We start from the raw sequence: 19701 nt of genomic DNA, 5'->3' as shown, positions 1-19701 counted from the left end.
CTCTCCTTATGGAGGAGATGAGCAGAAAGAATAATGCGGGCAGCAAGTCTTCAAATGCTTTGCAGGTACAGGAAAGAGGCAGGACTCAGCAGAAGGGGAGATCTGCTAGTAAGTCCAAATCCCGCAGTCAGTCCCGTGGCAAAAAGGATATTGAATGCTTTTATTGTGGCAAGAAGGGACATGTGAAGTCTAAGTGCTTCAAGTTTATACGGGATCAGAAAGCCAAGAAGGCTGAGGCAAAGGATGCAGGCAGTGGAAGCAAAGGAAAAGGCAAGGCCAAGGCAGATGACTTGGATGTAGTAAATGTTGCAGCAGAAGACAGTGAAAGTGACAGGCATGATGTTTTATGCTCTTCTGCTGTAATTGCACATACATTGGTTATTGATGGTCATGACATGCACATCTGGCTCTTGGATTCAGGTGCTTCTTTTCATGTTACTGCTCATAGGGAGTGGTTTACTTCCTACACAGGTACTCATGGAGTTGTTCACCTTGGGAACAACTATGCATGTTAGATTGCAGGGATTGGCAGTATACAGATAGTATTCCCTGATGGACGCATATTTATGCTTGATGGTGTTCGCCATGTGCCGCAAATCAAGAAAAATCTGATTAGCACTGGCTTGTTGGATGACAGTGGTTACCACACCACATTTGGGGATTCCAAATGGGTGATTACTGATGGCCAGGTTGTAGTGGCTGAGGGTTATAAGAGTGATACCTTGTATCCTCTTTATGTTTCCAGTGTAGGTAATCATGTTGTTGCCATAACCGAGCTGCCAAAGGTTTCATTGTGGCATAGCCGGTTGGGACACATGTCCGTTAAAGGAATGCAAGAACTGTCACGTTTGGGTTATCTGCCGTCTCTTTCATTTTCAGATTTGCCTACTTGTGATCATTGCATATTTGGCAAGCATTCTATGACTCCTCATAAGAGGAGAACTCCCCAAAATAGAGCACCGCTTGATCTAGTGCACACTGATTTGTGTGAGATGCCACAGCTATCACTAGGGGGTGCAAAATATTTCATTACTTTTATTGATGATGCCACACGCAAAGTGTGGGTCTATTTCTTGAAGCATAAGAGCGATGCCTTAGATGCTTTCAAGAAGTTTGTCGCTCAGGTTGAGAATCGGACAGGTCGCAGGCTGAAATGCCTCAGATCCGATAATGGGGGTGAGTATGTGTCAAATGCTTTTGTACAGTTTTGCGAAGCTAAGGGCATTAAACAGGAACTCACAGCCCCTCATAATGCATCTCAAAATGGTGTGAGTGAGCGGATGAATCGAACTATTCAGGAGAAGGTTCGATGTATGTTGTCTTATGCTGCATTGCCCCATGGCTTTTGGGCAGAAGCCGTGCAAGCAGCAGTTCACATAATTAACAGGTCGCCGAACAAGGCTTTGGAGTTGAAAGTGCCAGAGGAGGTGTGGTCTGGCAAGCCACCTTCATATAAGCACTTACGTGTGTTTGGCTGCGAGTGCTTTGCTCATATACGCAAAGAACTGCGCACCAAACTGGAGCCAAAGTCTTCCAGATGCATCTTTATGGGTTATGGTGACGAAGGTGAAATGGGGTACAGGTTATGGGATCCCGTTAAACGGAAGATTATACGCAGCAATGATGTCATCTTTAAAGAGGATAGTGTACACAAAGAACCCGTGCAACCTGTGGAATACAGGAGGGTTATTTATGATGATGTCGGACAACAAAGAATGCCCATTTATATGCAGCAGCAGGCTGCTGCAGATAACCCTGTTCAAGAGGGTATACAGGCTGAAAATCAGCCAGATAATTTTGCCAATGATGCACCACTGGATATGCCAGCAAATGGGGCTGTAGAACAGCCAGATATGGTGGTACAGCCACCCGTCATGCATGACGAACAGGCTAGACAGCAGCCTAATCCGGAAAATTTTGTTAGGAGGAGCACCCGTGTACAACGCCCTCCTGACAGGTTTGTTCCAGGAGCCAATAATGTGGCTGATTTTATCATGCTGACAGATTGTGGTGAGCCTTCCAGCTTCAAGGAAGCTATGGGAAGAACAGAGAAAAGGAAGTGGGAGAAAGCCATGCAATCTGAAATGGACTCCCTACTTCAAAATGATACATGGGACTTGGTGCAGCTACCTGCAGGCAGAAAGGTTTTGCCATGCAAGTGGGTTTACAAAGTCAAAGTGGATTCAAATGCTTTACCAAGGTATAAGGCTAGATTGGTTGCCAAGGGATTTAAGCAGGAGAAGGGCATTGACTTTGATGAGATTTTTTCCCCTGTAGTCAAGATGACTACTTTGAGAGCAGTGTTAGCTCTTGTTGCTCATGAGGACATGGATTTATGTCAGATGGATGTGAAGACTGCTTTTCTTCACGGAGATCTCCATGATGAGATCTATATGAGTCAGCCAGAGGGATATGCTGTTAAAGGGAAAGAGCAGCTTGTGTGTAAGCTCAAGAGGAGCTTGTATGGACTCAAGCAGGCACCAAGAGAATGGTACAAGAAGTTTGATGCCTTCATGCAGTCCCAAGGGTATCATAGGTGTGAGACCGATCATTGCTTGTACACCAAACGGGCAAAGGATGGTAGTTTGATGCTACTCATTCTATATGTGGATGACATGCTAATTGCCAGTAAATCTCAGCATGAGATTAGTGCTTTGAAAAAACAACTGCATAAGTCTTTTGACATGAAAGACTTGGGTGATGCAAACCATATTCTTGGCATGCGGACTACATGGACAGGTCCAAGGGACTTTTGTTTCTGTCACAGAAGGAGTACATTGACAAAGTACTGCAGAGGTTTAAAATGGAGGGGGGGAAGTCTATTAGTACCCCGTTGCCTCCACATTTAAAACACAGCAGTAAGGACAGCCCGAGATCAGATGATGATAAGGCTGAAATGGCCAAGGTTCCGTATGCATCTGCAGTTGGTTCTTTGATGTATGCCATGGTTGCCACTCATCCGGATATTGCTTTTGCGGTGGGAGTCATCAGCAGGTATATGGCAAATCCAGGCAAGCGGCACTGGGAAGCAGTGAAAGGTGTCTGGAGGTATCTCAAGGGTACCAAAGACTTGTGCATATGCTATGGTAGGCAGGATGCATTGGTGCATGGTTTTATAGATTCAGACTATGCAGGGAATGCAGATAACCGGAAATCTACTATCGGTTATATTTTCACATTTGCAGGAGGTGCTATATCATGGGTGTCTCGGTTGCAGAAATGCGTTGCACTGTCAACTACTGAAGCTGAATATGTTGCAGCCACTGAGGCTTGCAAGGAAGCAATATGGCTTACTTGGCTGGTGGGAGATTTGGGCATTACAGGAGATATGCCAGTTTTGCATTGTGATAGTCAGAGTGCTATCATTTTGGCAAAGAATCCGGTCTTTCATCAGAAGACCAAGCATATAGATGTGAAATACCATTTCATCAGGGAGGTACTGGAAGACAAGCGACTTGAGCTTGTGAAGGTGCATACTGATGATAATCCTGCAGATTTGCTCACTAAGAGCTTGCCTACAGAGCGGTTTGCACATTGCGTCACATCATGGGATTAGGATGAGACCATTCTTATTTTATGGTCTTGTATACAGTAACTGTATATTGCTGTAATTTTTATTCTTTTCTCCCCTTTAGGCACATTGGCCTTTAGGTGGGAGGTTGTTGGGGTAAAGGCACATTGCCACCCCTTTATTAAAGATATGACACCTATGACTGTCACTGTCTTAAGACAGTCATAGGGTGAAAAACCTAATCCTAATAAAACCTATGAGTTTGTGGTGTGGCTCATCACTTCACACCCACATCTTTTGTGTCACTCCTCTCTCTCACTCTCTTCCCGTTGTACTTCTCCCTCATTCTTTCCCTCTCAGTACACTCCGTTTGGGCTACTTGTTTTGAGTGGATTGGAGCTCTAGATACCGTTATAGGGGGTACTTGATGGGTGGATCACCCCCAAGAAATTTTATTCCGATCCGACTTTCCGTTGGGGAGAACGGGGATCCCTTTTTCTCACGGCTTAAGGATTTTAAGGGTACATTCACATTTTGGGGGAGGGGGGGGGGGCAATTCACCTCGTGAGGACACCCTGTTCACCGTTCAAGACCAGAAATTTTCAGAAAAATTCCTTGTCTCAGAACCTCGGAGATCGGTCGGTCGTGATCCTCTTCCGCAACTTCTCTTGCGACTTCCGTCGTCCGCAACCGTCGCCCTCTTCTCGTCCCGCTCGTGGATCGTCACCGCTCTGATACCAAATGTGAAAATCCACACTTTTCGAGAATGCAAATGTGTGCAATGCATGCAGAATTTGAATGCCGATTGGCCCTCCAATGGGAAAGAGCGCCCTCGTGAGAGTACTTGTTTCTATTTCGACCCACATGCAAGGTGGGAGAGAGATGTCGGATGAATGCAATGTAGTAGAGAGAATGCTACATGAGATTCACAATGAAAGGGTGATACCCTTTCATTAATGTCCCTCCTTGAGATCACTCAAGTTCCATCTTTCCATTTACACCTACCCTTAGCCTATGATCCATGCATCTACCATTCAATGCACCTTAATGCACCCTTCCCTTCCTATTGCCCCTAGGACCTAGACATGTGTGTGCACATTTTTATTAATAGAATAAGTATCACATGTCCAAATTCGATGCCGTTTGAAGCAGTGGCTCCAGATCGACTAGTCCTATCTACTCAGATGATCCAGCGCCATAACAAATCGGTCGGTGTCCATTATAAATACAAATACATGTTACATCATTGGCTAATAACATAATAATAATGTTTTAATGTCTACTAATCACAGATTAGTGATTTCTCTTGTCATGACAGTTAGAATCCACCTCGGGAAGAAAGAGCGGGGGGAACAACAGAGGATAGACGTGAGGGGGTATGCACAACCGGAGGGGGAAGTGGGGGGCATACAAAGGGGACATCGGGCCGGTGGGTGGAGAGGTGGGGGAGGCGGAGGACAGGGGAGGAGGCGTAGGAAGAAGGGGGGGTGGAGAGTCGAGAGACATGCAAGAGGAGGAGGTGGGCGCGAGTTGGGGAGCGTAGAACAAGGTTGGGGGTTGGGGAGTGCTGGAGTAGGTTGGCAGTCCAGGAGCAAGTGGGGGACATACGAAGGGGACATGGGGCCGGCAGGTGGAGAGGTGGGGGACAAACATGGGGGAAGGCAGAGGACAAGGGAGGAGGCGTGGGAAGAATTAGGGGGGTGGAGAGTCGAGAGACAGGTAGGAGGAGGAGGTGGGGGATAGGCGAGCTGGGGAGCGTGGAACAAGGTGGGGGGTTGGGGAGTGCAAGAGCAGGTTTGGGAGTCCAAGAGTAAGAGAGAGAGAGAGAGAGAGAGAGAGAGAGAGAGAGAGAGAGAGAGAGAGACCTCATTTACTGCAAACACACACACACACTCTCTCTCTCGCTCTCGCTCTCTCTCTCTCTCTGCAAATACACTAGGGCCCAAGACAACAGTCGGGCTAGACCCCCCCAAGGATTTTATTACTTGAGAAAATTTAGAGTACATGAGTTCAGCGTGCAAGCTGAGTTACAAGAAAATCAAATGTGACTGAAATTACAAAGAGCTCAAGGCTCATTCATTTGGCAACATGCCACTTGTCAAATCAAGTAACTAAAATTTAGTTACATGCCACAGAAGGCAAAGCTCTAGGGTCTTCGTAGCCCTTGGTCACATGGTCCATAGGGCTTGGGTTTTCAATCCCGTTTGGTACCTGCAATCATTAACTAAAGCGCACAACCATGGCACTCGTTAATGGTTAGCTCTTTGCATGCAAATAAGAATTTGTGGACTAATCCTAGTCACTGTGGGCGTCTCCACCAAGCAAACATGTGCACATGACATAAAACAAATTCTTTGGTCAACCGAGGTCAACCCTCTTAGTTGTAATTAAGGGGGCCAAGTCTCTCAAACCGAGGTTGGCACATCTTGGTTAACCGAAGTTAACCCTCTTAGCGTAAGCCAAGTCTTGTTGACCGAAGTCAACACTCTTTGATCGAAGTCAGCGCTTTGGTTCGTTGGTTAATTGTGGTTAACCATCTTGGTCGAAGCTAAATCTCTCTAATCGGGATTAGGCTTATTTAACCGAGGTTAAGTATCTTTGACTAAAGTCAACACCTTGACCAAATAAATATAACTCTTTGAACATAATTAAATAAATGAAGAACTCAATAATTATGATCAATAAATGGTCAACTAAAACTTTGACTTTGGAGTATTTACAGCTTGGCGACATCCCCTCGGCTTCTATTCAGTTGACCTGAATTGAAAAGCTTCCTTGTAAATATCCAAAAGCTGTGGATGATCTGACAAAATGTCTTCATCTATCCACTTGGCATCCAATGCTGAATAATTCTTGAATTTTACAAGATACTTGTAAAATTCCTTGCCTTGAGGGCCTTTGCATATAGTATGGTACACAATTTGTTCTGGTTGAAGGACCTCCTCTAGCTCATTCACTTCTAGTGGATCCTCTGTTATTGGCTTTGTAGGCTCCGGTCTGTGAAATTTCTTTAGAAGACTCACATGAAAGGCATTGTGAATCCTCTAATGCTCTCGCAGTGCCAACCTGTATGCAACCTCATTAATCTCTTTTGTAACCCTGAAAGGGCCATAGTATCTGGGAGATAACTTTGCATACATCTTTTGCTTGCCCTTTAGCTTGCGGAGCCTAGCTTTTTCGAACTTCAAAAGCACCCAATCCCCTTCCTTGCGATCTAATTGTCTCCTATGCTTATTTGCAGCTCTCTTATGCTTTTCTTGAGAGCTTTCAATTGCTGTCCGGACTTCGCTGAAAGCTGTTTGGAGGTCTCTGGCAACTTGATCAGCTGCAAATATTTCATCTTTGGTCCTCAGGATAGGTGGTTGAATCACATTCCCATAGATGACCTCAAAGGGGGATTTCTAGCTCACTTTGACCATCTGTTTGGGGACGGAAAGAAGAAGAAAAATTCAGATTCGTCCTTATATTATCAAATAAAGCTCTCCAGACTGGTCATTTTGGGACCTCGGTCTCTGACAATGGACTTAGGCATACCATGGTGCTTAAAGATCTATGCCATGAAAAGCTTAGCCATATGATCTGTCTTTATAGTTTTGCGAACCGGAATGAAATAAGCTTGCTTGCTGAATCTATCAATGATAGTCTAAATCCCATCATTCCCCGACTTTGATTGTGGCAAATAAACAAGTTGAATACATTCAAGAGGCTTGCCAAGAAGAGAGAGAGAGAAAGGGGGAGAAAATGATGGCCAAATTTTCGAAATTACTAAAATTGGATTTTAGCTTCTTAGAGAAATGACCATTGCTTAAGGCCTAGCCCAGGGGTAGGCCAAAAATGAAGTCCATTGCGATACTTTCATTTGTCGACATGCTTTACACTGGGTGTGATTTTTTGGTGAGCTTTTTGTCATGAGCTTTTTTTCAATTTTCATGAATATTGCGAGCTTTTCATTCACCTGAGAGAGAGAGAGAGGGGGGGGGTCATGGAGTGGGGTGGGTTGAAAGTTTGGGTTGTGGTTGCAGTTAAGAGGAGAGAGGGGGGGGAGGGGAGATAAAGGAAAGGGGGAGGGACGGGCGCATGGGTAAGGTGGCATGGAGAAGGGAGGGGAGGGGAGTTGGAACATATATTCATTATCATAGTGGAGAACGTAGAGGGGAAACTTATAAGGTATGCAAAGAGGAGTGCAAGGAGGAGAGAGAGGATGAGGAATGTGAAAGTTATGTTCATCTACTAAATGTAAAGGGGAAGGGAGAGCATGTGGGAAATTTGTTTATTTTCAAAGTGTATAATTTGACAGAGTTGACCTCATATTTGGATTCCTCGTTGAATTCCGGTTATTTTGAGTACCAACATGACCATATTCTGATAAAAATTGGAAAAATGGTATTTTTGTCATTTTGGCCTGTTTGGGGCCTGTTTGGGGCCTGTTTTGAGTCTGCGCTGTTTTGAGTCTGCGCTAGCGCAGACTCAAAACAGCGCCCAAACAGGCCAAAATGACAAAAACACCATTTTTTCAATTTTTATCAGAATATGGTAATGTTGGTACTCAAAATGACCGGAATTCGACGAGGAATCCAAATATGAGGTCAAAAGTTTCAAATTATACACTTTTAAAATGTACATATCTCCCATAGTTCCTCCCTTCTACTTTGAATATGGACATATCTTCCATAATTTTTTGCCTCCTACTGCCACTCATATCCTCCCCCCCCTTGTGCATAGTATACACTCTTCCACCCCTCCCACATGCTATGAAAATGAACATATCCTATATTCTCTCCCCCTCTTTCTAACCTCCCCATCTTTCTTATAACAAAAACATGTATGGATTTCTAAAAAAAGCTCGCAAAAACAAAGGAAATGGTAAAAAAGCTCACATTAAAAAGCTCGCCAAAAGATTTCCCCCCTTTACACTTGGTTCCCTTTGTTACATGATCTGACATCCCTTGTACATTCATAGGTGGCTATATTCTTTTGGATGAACATATGCCACCATGACTAGAAAATACCAAGTATTCAGAGACGTTTCCAGAGTACTTCAGCCCATCCCATGGAGGGGTTTGTAGGCCATCCTCTAGTGGTTCTAGTGATGCCCTATAGGCCATGGTATGTACCTTGTAGGCATAAATAAAGACACTTATAGTGTTAGTGTCTTTTAGGCCACATAGGACACTTAGTCCTATGTGACACCTAGGACACTTAGTCCTAGGTCTAGGTACTTGTACCTTGTACTCCTTTGTTTTTGATTATCTAATCCAAGTTTAACGTGACGGCTAAGGCTTGTGCTACGTTTTGCTATCTGTACTCTCTCTCTCTCAAAGCGATCCTACACTGAATGGCTTGGATCTTTGCCAGATCCATTCGTATCCCATCTTTGGATATTATATGCCCTAAGTAATGGATCTCTTCCAGGAAGAATTCACTCTTCTTGTTGTTTGCATAGAGCTGGTGATTTCGAAGCCTTTGAAAAATTGTAGCAATATGTTACTTGTGGTCTTCTTTGGACTTAGAGAAGACAATAATGTCATCAAAGAAGGTTCCTGTGAACTGTCTATAGGGTTGGAATACACGATCTATCATTCTATTGAAAGTAGATGGGGCATTAGTCAATCCCAAAGGCATGACCTGATACTCATACAACCCAAAAGTAGCGCGAAACGTTGTGGGCCATAATTTCTTCTCGCTGAGTTGCACTAACTCTGTATGGGGGCCTATTAGGTGGCTCACTACCAGGAGTGAGTTCTATGCCATGATCTTGAGGTCTCTCAGGGGGTAACTTCCCTTGGCAAAGTGTCGGAAAAATAACCTTTAAAGTTTCAAGAAACTGAAATTTATTTTGATATGCCTCACTCATTTCAGCATGCATTTCAATATCTCTATCTTTTATGAAAACCATGTACGCTGAAACTGCAGACTTTGTTGCTTTTCCAAGCGAACTATTTGATACAAAGGGGATAGTCTCCCCTTCATTCCTAGCAACCACGCACTGTGTTTTACCCCTATTTACAAATTCCAACACTAGGAAGAGTTAACGTCAGTGCCTTGCGATGGAACCAAGGCATACCCAAAACCACATTGTGATGTTTCAAAATGAAAAAGTCTTCCTAACTTTGTACATGAAGGCGGAGCTTCCCTATCAAGGGAGTGACTGGCACAAGGTTCCCACAGAACATCTGGTTAGCATCCAGACCCCTGCCCAACTCCGCCGTCTTTACTCCCAGCCTCAGGGCTAAATCCTTTGATATAAAGCTATCTGTAGCCCCAGGATTAAAAAAAATAAGCGCTTGCTGGTCTCCGATCTTGCCCCATGATAGCAGCAACTCTCGTTCCTTTGGTTTGATACACGACCCAGTACATGAGGAACTCCTTCCTCCATTTTTTTCTGCGGTCCGCGTGGCTTCTCTACCTCTTTTTCCTTCGGATACAAAGTTTTTTGCCATCTGTTTGTTTATGTCATAATCACGCTGATTGGTACATCCATGGAGGGGTAGAATTTAGACATATTTGGCCTGCATCAGTTGAACATTTAATTCTCATTTCTTATGCTGGCATTGTGTCTCATTTCGAGCTAATCTTAACTTTCATGGATTTCTTGTCTTGGTTTTAGTTCGCGAGCAAGTTTTAGAAGTACAATACTATGATAGTTGCAAACATGCATACCCTGAAGTGTTATATTGTGACTGGTTTTCTTTCTGGTAAGCAATTTGATGCTGCAGGATGGTGGTCCAGGAGACGACTTTGGAAAAGATTCGGTTGATCGGGATGAGAGACGACTTACAGAGCTTGGGAGGCACACTGTTGAGATGTTTGTACTAGCTCACTTGTTCAGGTGTGAATGCGTCACTCATTTAGTTTTTTTGTGATGAACTGTGAAATGCAGGACAGTTTTCAATAAAGAATATTTGAAATGCAATAAGCCATGTTGCGTGTTTTGTATGTGCACACACGCGTGTGCGTGTGTGTGTGACGCATGTGTGTCAAATGCATGTTGTGTGTTTTTGGGTTGCTAAACTGGTAATTGAACAAGAATCATTTTGCTTCTTGTTAGGATTAGACAATTTGGACCTCTTTTATAGGCAAATGAAATATTTGTCGTCTGTATGTAATAAATTAAGCTGAAACAAATGGACAGACTCTCTCAAGCAAAATGAATTGTCAAGATAATCTACCAGTATAGTTGTCTGCTAGGATATTGTCCTAATAGTGGCAGGGTTATTGAAGAGCCTTTCGAAGAACGTTAGTCAGTTGGGACTATATTCACGGTTCACCTAAATACATTTGCTTGTAGAGACTTTCAAGACAAAATAGTTTCAATCATATGGAAACACTTTCGAATTTGAAAATTCCTTGTGTGGCCTTGCACATTGTCAATACCGGCATACTCAACAAAGATGCATTTTACAGATTTTGTATCCAGCTTCAACCCAAAAAGTCTTGAGACATTTTGTATCTTTAGACATTACACTGGCACATTTACCAAGCATTCTATTTTCGTTTTAGAACTCCGTTTTACTGACTGTATACTTCCTTTTAATCCCTCATCTTTTGCATAATCAAAGAAAGGCATGTGACTTCAACTTTCTGCTACAAATCTTAGAACTTCCATTTTTCTTCTGTTTTGAATATTTTCAAATAGTACAAAGCATCAGACTTCTGTGCGATATATAAATCCGATAAAAAGTGATGACATAGTCTTACAAACTTATATATGAAGTAGGTCAAGGCTTGGTCTCAATTGGCCCAACAATGTCTGTGTGGACAAGCTGCAATATGTCAGTGGGGAATCTCGCTCTATGTTGCTGACCCTAGCAACACGGGTCAATTCTGCCACTTAATGTGGTGATCGATGTATCAAACCACAGTATAAGGCTGTTACAACTCAACCCAGGTTTCCAGGTTTCGTTGTCATTGTTGGATACTAGCATTATATCCAAGAGTTGAACATGATTTGCAAAATGGAAGATGAGTCAATCAGCAAAGATCATTAAGATAACTTAGATGGAAAGGTGAAGCCGAAAAATAGTGGCAGCAGCATCTCATTGATCTTTTATGGGAGACACATGGCCAGCCTTATGGAGCTGATGACAATAGCAAGATCAATGAAAAGAGAAAAGGAGGATGAAGCTCCATTTGCGGGTGATACCTCGAGAAAAAATAGCTCCATTCGCTTAAAGACTCAAAGGCTATAGACTAGCATCACTACATGGAGTCTTCCCTTCTTCCCGAGTTGCTACCGAAATGTTTGGTTCTACAAAAGGAGTTCCATTCATGGAACTGTTTGAGCTAGGGAGTTGAAGGGAGCTGATTTTGCCTGTGGGTTTTGACTTAAACACTCTCCAAGTCCAACCAACGAGCCTTATTCCTTCTTTTGAGCCTAGGCAATTGTTACTATGAAGACCGGAGCTGGGTTTCAAGTCTAGAGAGGAGGATACTACCTTTGGCTGCTCTAAGTTGTATATGGAAATTTCTCCATGCAAATATTTTAAGAGTTTTTATAAAAAAAAGGGTTTGGAATTTTTCTGTTTAGGTAAGGGCTGAGTGTTTGAAGTTTTGCAGCTTAGGATAGTCATATTATATTGCGGAATCTATCAAAACCCAGATGGCAGCTTATGCTTGGGTACTGATGAGAACATAAGTGTACCTTTGCTTAGTAAGTTTTTAAATAAAATTTTTACTTTCCATTTCTATTTTTATTTTATGCTTATTTTTTTATTTTTAAATTTTTTTTTGTGCATTCATAATTTTGTCTAAAGTCGCTCACAAACTTCCTGCTTTCCTTTGTCCTTTCACTTGTTCTATAAAAAATGACAGTCTGTAAGATCGGATATATTCTAGTCTTATGAAGGTATATATATTACATCACAATGTCAAAACAGGCTTTAGAGTCTCTCACTGCGTAGCATATTGCTATATCAAAGTAGGCTTTAGATATCAAAGTAGGCTTTAGTATACTCTCCTTTAGTGCTAGCCTTTGTCATGGCTGAGTTTGCCCTTCACCTCCGGAGTGCCGACAGAAACTCAGTACGAAGACTTTGTATAAATGGATGCTCAAGTATGTGTGGGTGTGTGGATTTGTATGTGTGAGAGCATACTTTTATACTATGGTCTATACCCACTGTTGGGCACTGATGACGTCAGTGGGGATGTTATAGTAGCTAGTCCCTGTAGGCCATCCTTTGCTGGTTCTAGTGATGCCCTATAGGCCATGGTATGTGCCTTGTAGGCATAAGTGTAGGCACTTATTGTGTTAGTGCCTTCTATGCCACGTAGGACACATAGTCCTATGTGACACCTAGGACATTTAGTCCTAGGCCTAGATACAAGTACTTTGTACTTGTGTTTAGTAATGTTATCCATCTATCTAAGTTTGTGTGACTATCATCCTCGACTCGTCCTGTACTGCATACACTCTCTTTCTCCCTTTCTCTCAAACGTACCTTCAGTGGTATCAGAGCACTCCTGGATCTGTTCTCCTACCTCCGGATCTGCATTACACACAGATTCCAAGAAGTGGCGCTCCATCCGTACAATCCGTACGATTGTACGGACTTGCGTACAGATTCTTGCAGACCCGTCGCATCTGCTCCGTCGTACCTACGCGTTGTACCTGCACGCTGCATCGCCGTACCTTGCATTCCTGCTTCGTCGTACGTTTCGTACGTATTCCGTATTCTGCGTTTCCTGCTTCGCCGTACGCCGTACCTGCAGTGCGCAATCGTACTTTCAGTGGTACCACGCATTAAGTACTTTGCTGTACTTTGCCGTACTACCTTCCTCCTACTGTACGGAATCAGCATCTACAGCGACAGCCGTACGCTCTTCTCCGTACAGGTGTACTAGCTCCGTACGATCATCTGCTCCGTACGTACACTTGCAGATCAACCGTCGTGCGAATTTATATACAGGGCTTTTGCAAGACATTGCAAAATTTGGGGCTTTCACACATTTGCCCTCTTTTTGGCCTATTTGCCCTCAATAAATTTGGGGCTTTTGCCAAATTTGCTGTTTTTGCATCAGATTGCAGTACATTAAATCAGATTGCAGGACATTCAGTTACATTTGCAGGACATTGAGTCAGATTTGCAGGATATTGAGTCAGATTTGCATACATTGGGTCACATTTGCGAAATTTCAGCAAGATTTGGGGCTTTACTGAATTTGCCCTCTTTTTGGCTTATTTGCCCTCAATAAATTTGGGGCTTTTGCCAAATTTGCTGTTTTTGCAGTGAACATTGCCTGTCACAGTCACATTTGGGTCAGATCTGCATTTGCCCTTTGATTTGGGTTAGAAATTTGCAGATATTTGCTGTCATTTTTGGACAGCCAGCTTATTGCAGTGATAGCCTTGAGGCTTTTTTGGTTTTCAGGTCTTTTACAAGTTATCACAGTTGCTATGGTTGGGAACAATCAAGATTTATTTGGAGTTCTTCGTGAAGATGATAAGTTGGATGGCACCAACTATCCGATGTGGTCTTATCTCATGAAACATATTCTTGTTGCAAAGCATTTGTGGAATATTGTTTCTGGGGCTGATCTGAGGCCAGCCAATCCTTCAGTGGTTGTTTCTACTGCTGCACCTTCTGCAGGTGGTACTACTTCTGATGCCTTTTCCTCTAGCACTTCTGCTGTTGCTCTTCCAACTCAAGAACAGTCTAGATGGGATGCAAGAGATGCAAATGCTCATTCATGCATTGCTTTATCATGCAAGAGAATCATTATTCCACACATCCGTTCTTGCAGGACAGCAAAGGATGCTTGGGATAAATTGGCTTCTCTATATCAGATTCGCAATGAAGCTCGTGTTGCATATTTGAGAAGGCAATTACAGGAAGTGAATATGAATGAAGGTGAGTCAATGGATGCATATTTGACAAAGGTCAAGGACCTCATGGAACAGCTTGCCAACATTGATGAAGTGGTGCCAAATTCATAGCTTGTCAGTACTACATTAAATGGACTACCAGATACATATCAAGGGTTTGCTACAACCCTTCGATTAGTGGCCATGGGTAATCCAGACCACTATTCTTTTGATCAGCTTGTTACTTTGCTTTTGCAGGAAGAGCAAAGTAGAGCTAACAGACAAGCAATTATTCCTGATCATGCATTTGCTTCACAGCAAACAGGAAGAGGCAAGGCTCCCAAGCCTATGGGCAAGCCAAAATCTGCACACAGCAGCTGCAATTCCTCTACGCATAGCAGCTGCAATTCCTCTCATGCATCTAAAAATACAGCAGATAAGGGAAAGAAGAAAAGATGCAATTATTGTCGCAATCCTGGACATGACATTTCAGAATGCAGGAAGCGCATTGCTTCGGAGAAAAAGAAAGCAGGATTGACAGCTAATGCCTCACATGCCATTGAATCCCATGAGCCTGCAGATGCTTCACATGCACATGCTCTTCAGGATGATTGGGCATGGGTTGTCCATTGCTCATTTGATCCCTCCAACGCTGATGCACTTTTTACTTCTAATGATGCTCAGTCCTGGTACTTTGATAGTGGTGCTTCCAAGCATGTCACATCTTGCAGACAGTTGTTTCATTCTTTAGCTGATGCACCTCGAGGGGGGACTGTTACATGTGCCAATAATGCTTCATATGCTGTAAAAGGAGTTGGAGATGTGCAGCTCACATCCATTTCCAGTCATCCTGTCACTCTGACAAATGTTCTTTTTGTGCCTGGAATTGAAGTCAACTTGATTTCAATTTCAGCAATTGCTACTTCAGGTTTCAGAGTAATTTTTGATGGCTACAGATGCCTAGTATATGATCTTCGTGATGACAATGCCATAGTTCTCACTGGCACCTTGAGAAAAGGGCTTTATCACCTTGATCATCATGCAGCTGCACTTTACACCGAAGCATTGGCTATTTCAGATTCACAGCTTGCTGAAACTCATCTGTGGCATGAGAGAATGGGCCATCTAAATTATAGAGCTCTTGCAAAGCTGCATTCACACCAGATGGCTAATGATGTACCTCAGACTCACACAGTTTCTAAACATGTGTGTGAGGGTTGTCTTTTGGGTAAGATGCATCGATTTCCTTTTCAAAAGAATTGTCCAAAACTCTCACAAAGGAAATTGCAGCTAGTACACAGTGATGTCTGTGGCCCAATGAGGACAAATGCCATTGGAGGATACAAGTATTTCATGACTCTCATTGATGATTTCACAAGGTATTGCTGGATATATCCTTTAAAGGCCAAATCTGAAGTTTTCTTATGCTTTCAGAGATGGCTGAATATGGTTGAGAATGAATCAGGCTGCAAGCTTGTCACCCTCAACACAGATAGGGGGGGTGAGTATATGTCAAAGGAGTTTGATGCATTTCTTTCTTCACGGGGCATTATTCACTCATGCACTACTCCTTACACTCCTCAGCAGAATCCTGTTTCTGAAAGGAAAAACAGGTCCACAATGGAGATGGCCAGATGCATGCTCAAGGCTAAGTCTTTGCCCAATAAATTTTGGCTTGATGCAGTAATGTGTGCCAACTATGTGCTGAATAGATCACCTACACGGGCATTACAGACTATGACACCTTATGAAGCATGGAAAGGCAGGAAGCCTTCACTTTCACACATGAAAGTTTTTGGGTCTCTTGCGTATGTTCATGTACCATCTCAGCTGAGACATAAGCTTGATGACAAGGCAATCAAATGCATATTCATTGGTTACAGCCAAGAGAGCAGAGGGTATCGGTTATATCAACCAAATACTGGGAAGATTATTGTCAGTAGAGATGTGATCTTTGCTGAACATTCAGCTTCTCCCCTTGTGGACTGCAAAGCAAAGCCAGATATTGACATGTTTGATGCCTTTGAATCTTGGTTACCTCTACCATCATCAGAAGAAGATTTTGAGCAGCAACATGCGCCTCCTGCAGGCCCTCCACAAAGCAATAATCAGCCTCAACCTCATGCTGATTTGCAGGCTTCTCTTCCGGCACCAAATGATCCCATTACTCATGATGCAGTCCTTGAAGAAAGAGCTGTTAATAGACAGCAAAGGCAAGTTCCCAGATGGCTTCTTGATACATTGAGGGACAGCAAACAAGATCAGCCTTTTGCTGCCCGGACAAGATCAGGGAATAGACAGCATGGTCACTTTCTTGAGTTTGCACTCCTTGCTACAGCTTGCAATGAAGAGCCTTTGTGCCATAAAGATGCTTTTGACAGCAAAGAGTGGATGGATGCAATGAAAGCTGAGTTACAATCTATTGCCAAAAATGACACTTGGGAATTAGTAGATCTTCCACCTGGCAAGCATGCCATTGGAACGTGTTGGGTCTACAAATTAAAAAGAAAATCTGATGGCAGCATAGATCGATACAAAGCCCGTCTTGTTGCAAAAGGGTATGCCCAACAACAAGGCATTGACTTTGAGGAGACATTTGCTCCCACATCCAGGATTACTACCATTCGATGTGTCATTGCCATTGCAGCCCATCATCATTGGCAAGTGCACCAACTTGACATCAAGACTGCCTTTCTTCATGGGGATCTGCAGGAAGAAGTCTATGTCACTCAACCTCCTGGTTTTGAGGTTGTTAATTCTGAAAATAAGGTATGCCGGCTTAGAAAAGCCCTTTATGGTTTGAAGCAGGCACCCAGGGCATGGTATGCCAAAATTCATGCACACTTACTATCCCTTAGTTTTCAGAATAGTCCAACAGAACCCACTCTTTATTTCCGTGGGAGTGGATCTGATTTTTTAGTGCTGATTTTATATGTGGATGATATGCTTATCACGGGCCCCGATACTCAGCAAATTGCAGCTTTCAAAGCTGATTTGCAGCAGATTTTTGACATGTCCGACATGGGACGGCTTCATTATTATTTGGGCATTCAGTTTGCTCATGTTGAGGGGGGTATCATGATGTCTCAGTCCAAGTATATTGGACAGCTCCTTGATCGTTTTCAGTTTGAGGATTGCAAGCCAATCTCTACTCCAGTGGACCCTGGCTTCAAATTCTCAGCTCATGATGGGAGCCCACCATGTGATATCACTCTTTATCAGCAGGCTGTTGGATGCCTTATTTATTTATGTCACACCAGACCTGACTTGCAGTATGCAGTATCTCAGCTCAGCAGATTCATGCACATGCCCAGTTCACAGCATTGGCAGGCAGTGAAAAGAGTCTTCAGATATCTCAGAGGCACTCAGGATTTAGCCCTCTTCTATGGTGATCAGGGTTCACTTACCATGCATGCTTACACGGATAGTGACTGGGCAGGATGTTCCGACACCAGAGTGTCACATACTGGCAATTGTTTTTTGCTTGGCAATTCATGTATTTCTTGGCTCAGCAAAAAGCAACCGACAGTTGCCACGTCTAGTCGTGAGGCTGAGTACAGGGCAGCCTTCACCGCTACAGTAGAGTGTGTTTGGCTTCGACAGTTACTTACAGATCTTGGTATTTGCCAGACATCCTCCACTATTGTCTACACTGACAGCCAGAGTGCTTTGGCCATTGCGCGTAACCCAGTGTTTCATGCGCGTACCAAGCATATTGAAGTTCACTATCATTATGTTCGGGAGCGGTTGTCAGCAGGTGACATAGAGTTGTCCTATCTTCCCACAGAGGACAACATCGCAGATATGTTTACAAAGGCACTTCCTCGTCCCAAGTTCGAAGTCTTCCGACAGGCTTTACACTTGGTTCCCTTTGTTACATGATCTGACATTCCTTGTACATTCATAGGTGGCTATATCCTTTTGGATGAAAATGTGCCACCATGACCAGAAACTACCAGGTATTCTGAGACGTTTCCAGAATACTTCAGCCCATCCCATGGAGGGGGGTTTGTAGGCCATCCTTTGCTGGTTCTAGTGATGCCCTATAGGCCATGGTATGTGCCTTGTAGGCATAAGTGTAGGCACTTATTGTGTTAGTGCCTTCTATGCCACATAGGACACATAGTCCTATGTGACACCTAGGACATTTAGTCCTAGGCCTAGATACAAGTTGAGAGGGGGGAAGAGAGAAGGAAGGGAGCAAGAGAGTGAGAGTGAGAGAGACACAATAGTGCGGGTGTGAAGTGATGAGTGAGCCACACCACAAACTCACTTAAGTTTTATTAGGATTAGGTTTACCCTATGACTGTCTTAAGACAGTCATAGGTGTCCTAACTTTTAATTCTTTAATTAAGGGTAGGCAATGTGCCTTTACCCCAACAACCTCCCACCTAAAGGCCAATGTGCCTAAAGGGGAGAAAAGAATAAAAATTACAGCAATATACAGTTACTGTATACTAGACCATAAAGTAAGAATGGTCTCATCCTAATCCGATGATGTGGCGGCAATATGCAAACCGCTCTGTAGGCAAGCTCTTAGTGAGCAACTCTGCAGGATTATCATCAGTATGTACTTTCACAAGCTCAAGACGCTTGTCTTCCAGTACCTCCCTGATGAAATGATATTTCACTTCTATGTGCTTGGTCTTCTGATGAAAGACCGGATTCTTTGCCAACATGATAGCACTCTGACTATCACAATGCAAAACTGGTATGTCACCTGTAATGCCCAAATCTCCCACCAGCCGAGTAAGCCATATTGCTTCCTTGCAAGCCTCAGTGGCTGCAACATATTCAGCTTCTGTGGTTGACAGTGCAACGCATTTCTGCAACCGAGACACCCATGATATAGCACCTCCTGCAAATGTAAAAATATAACCGGTAGTAGACTTCCGGTTATTTGCATTCCCTGCATAGTCTGAATCTGTAAAACCATGCACCAATGCATCCTGCCTACCATAGCATATGCACAAGTCTTTGGTACCTTTGAGATACCTCAAGACACCTTTCACTGCTTCCCAATGCCGCTTGCCTGGATTTGCCATATACCTGCTGATGACTCCCACCGCAAAAGCAATATCCGGACGAGTGGCAACCATGGCATACATCAAAGATCCAACTGCAGATGCATACGGAACCTTGGCCATTTCAGCCTTATCATCATCTGATCTGGGGCTGTCCTTACTGCTGAGTTTTAAATGTGGAGGCAACGGGGTACTAATGGACTTCCCCCCCTCCATTTTAAACCTCTGCAGTACTTTGTCAATGTACTCTTTCTGTGACAGAAACAAAAGTCCCTTGGACCTGTCACGAGTAATACGCATGCCAAGAATATGATTTGCATCACCCAAGTCTTTCATGTCAAAAGACTTATGCAGTTGTTTCTTCA

The 19701-nt window shown here is 43.4% G+C and overlaps 1 protein-coding gene across 1 annotated transcript in view; it reads left to right on the top strand.

Annotated features, from left to right (window-relative positions):
• LOC147902873 (uncharacterized) overlaps positions 1–19701 on the top strand; it is a 98226-nt gene that overhangs the window by 44373 nt on the left and 34152 nt on the right. Inside the window, exon 8 of the mRNA XM_087373880.1 lies at positions 10228–10340. Coding sequence (XP_087230006.1) covers positions 10228–10340 — 113 coding nt within the window. The remainder of the gene's footprint in view (positions 1–10227; positions 10341–19701) is intronic.

Source organism: Dipteris shenzhenensis, chromosome 4 (genome assembly GCF_047967505.1).
Source record: "Dipteris shenzhenensis isolate YYH24624 ecotype China chromosome 4, Dip_SZ_1.0, whole genome shotgun sequence".
Taxonomy (NCBI): domain Eukaryota; kingdom Viridiplantae; phylum Streptophyta; class Polypodiopsida; order Gleicheniales; family Dipteridaceae; genus Dipteris; species Dipteris shenzhenensis.
This window is presented reverse-complemented; position numbering and strand designations above follow the sequence as displayed.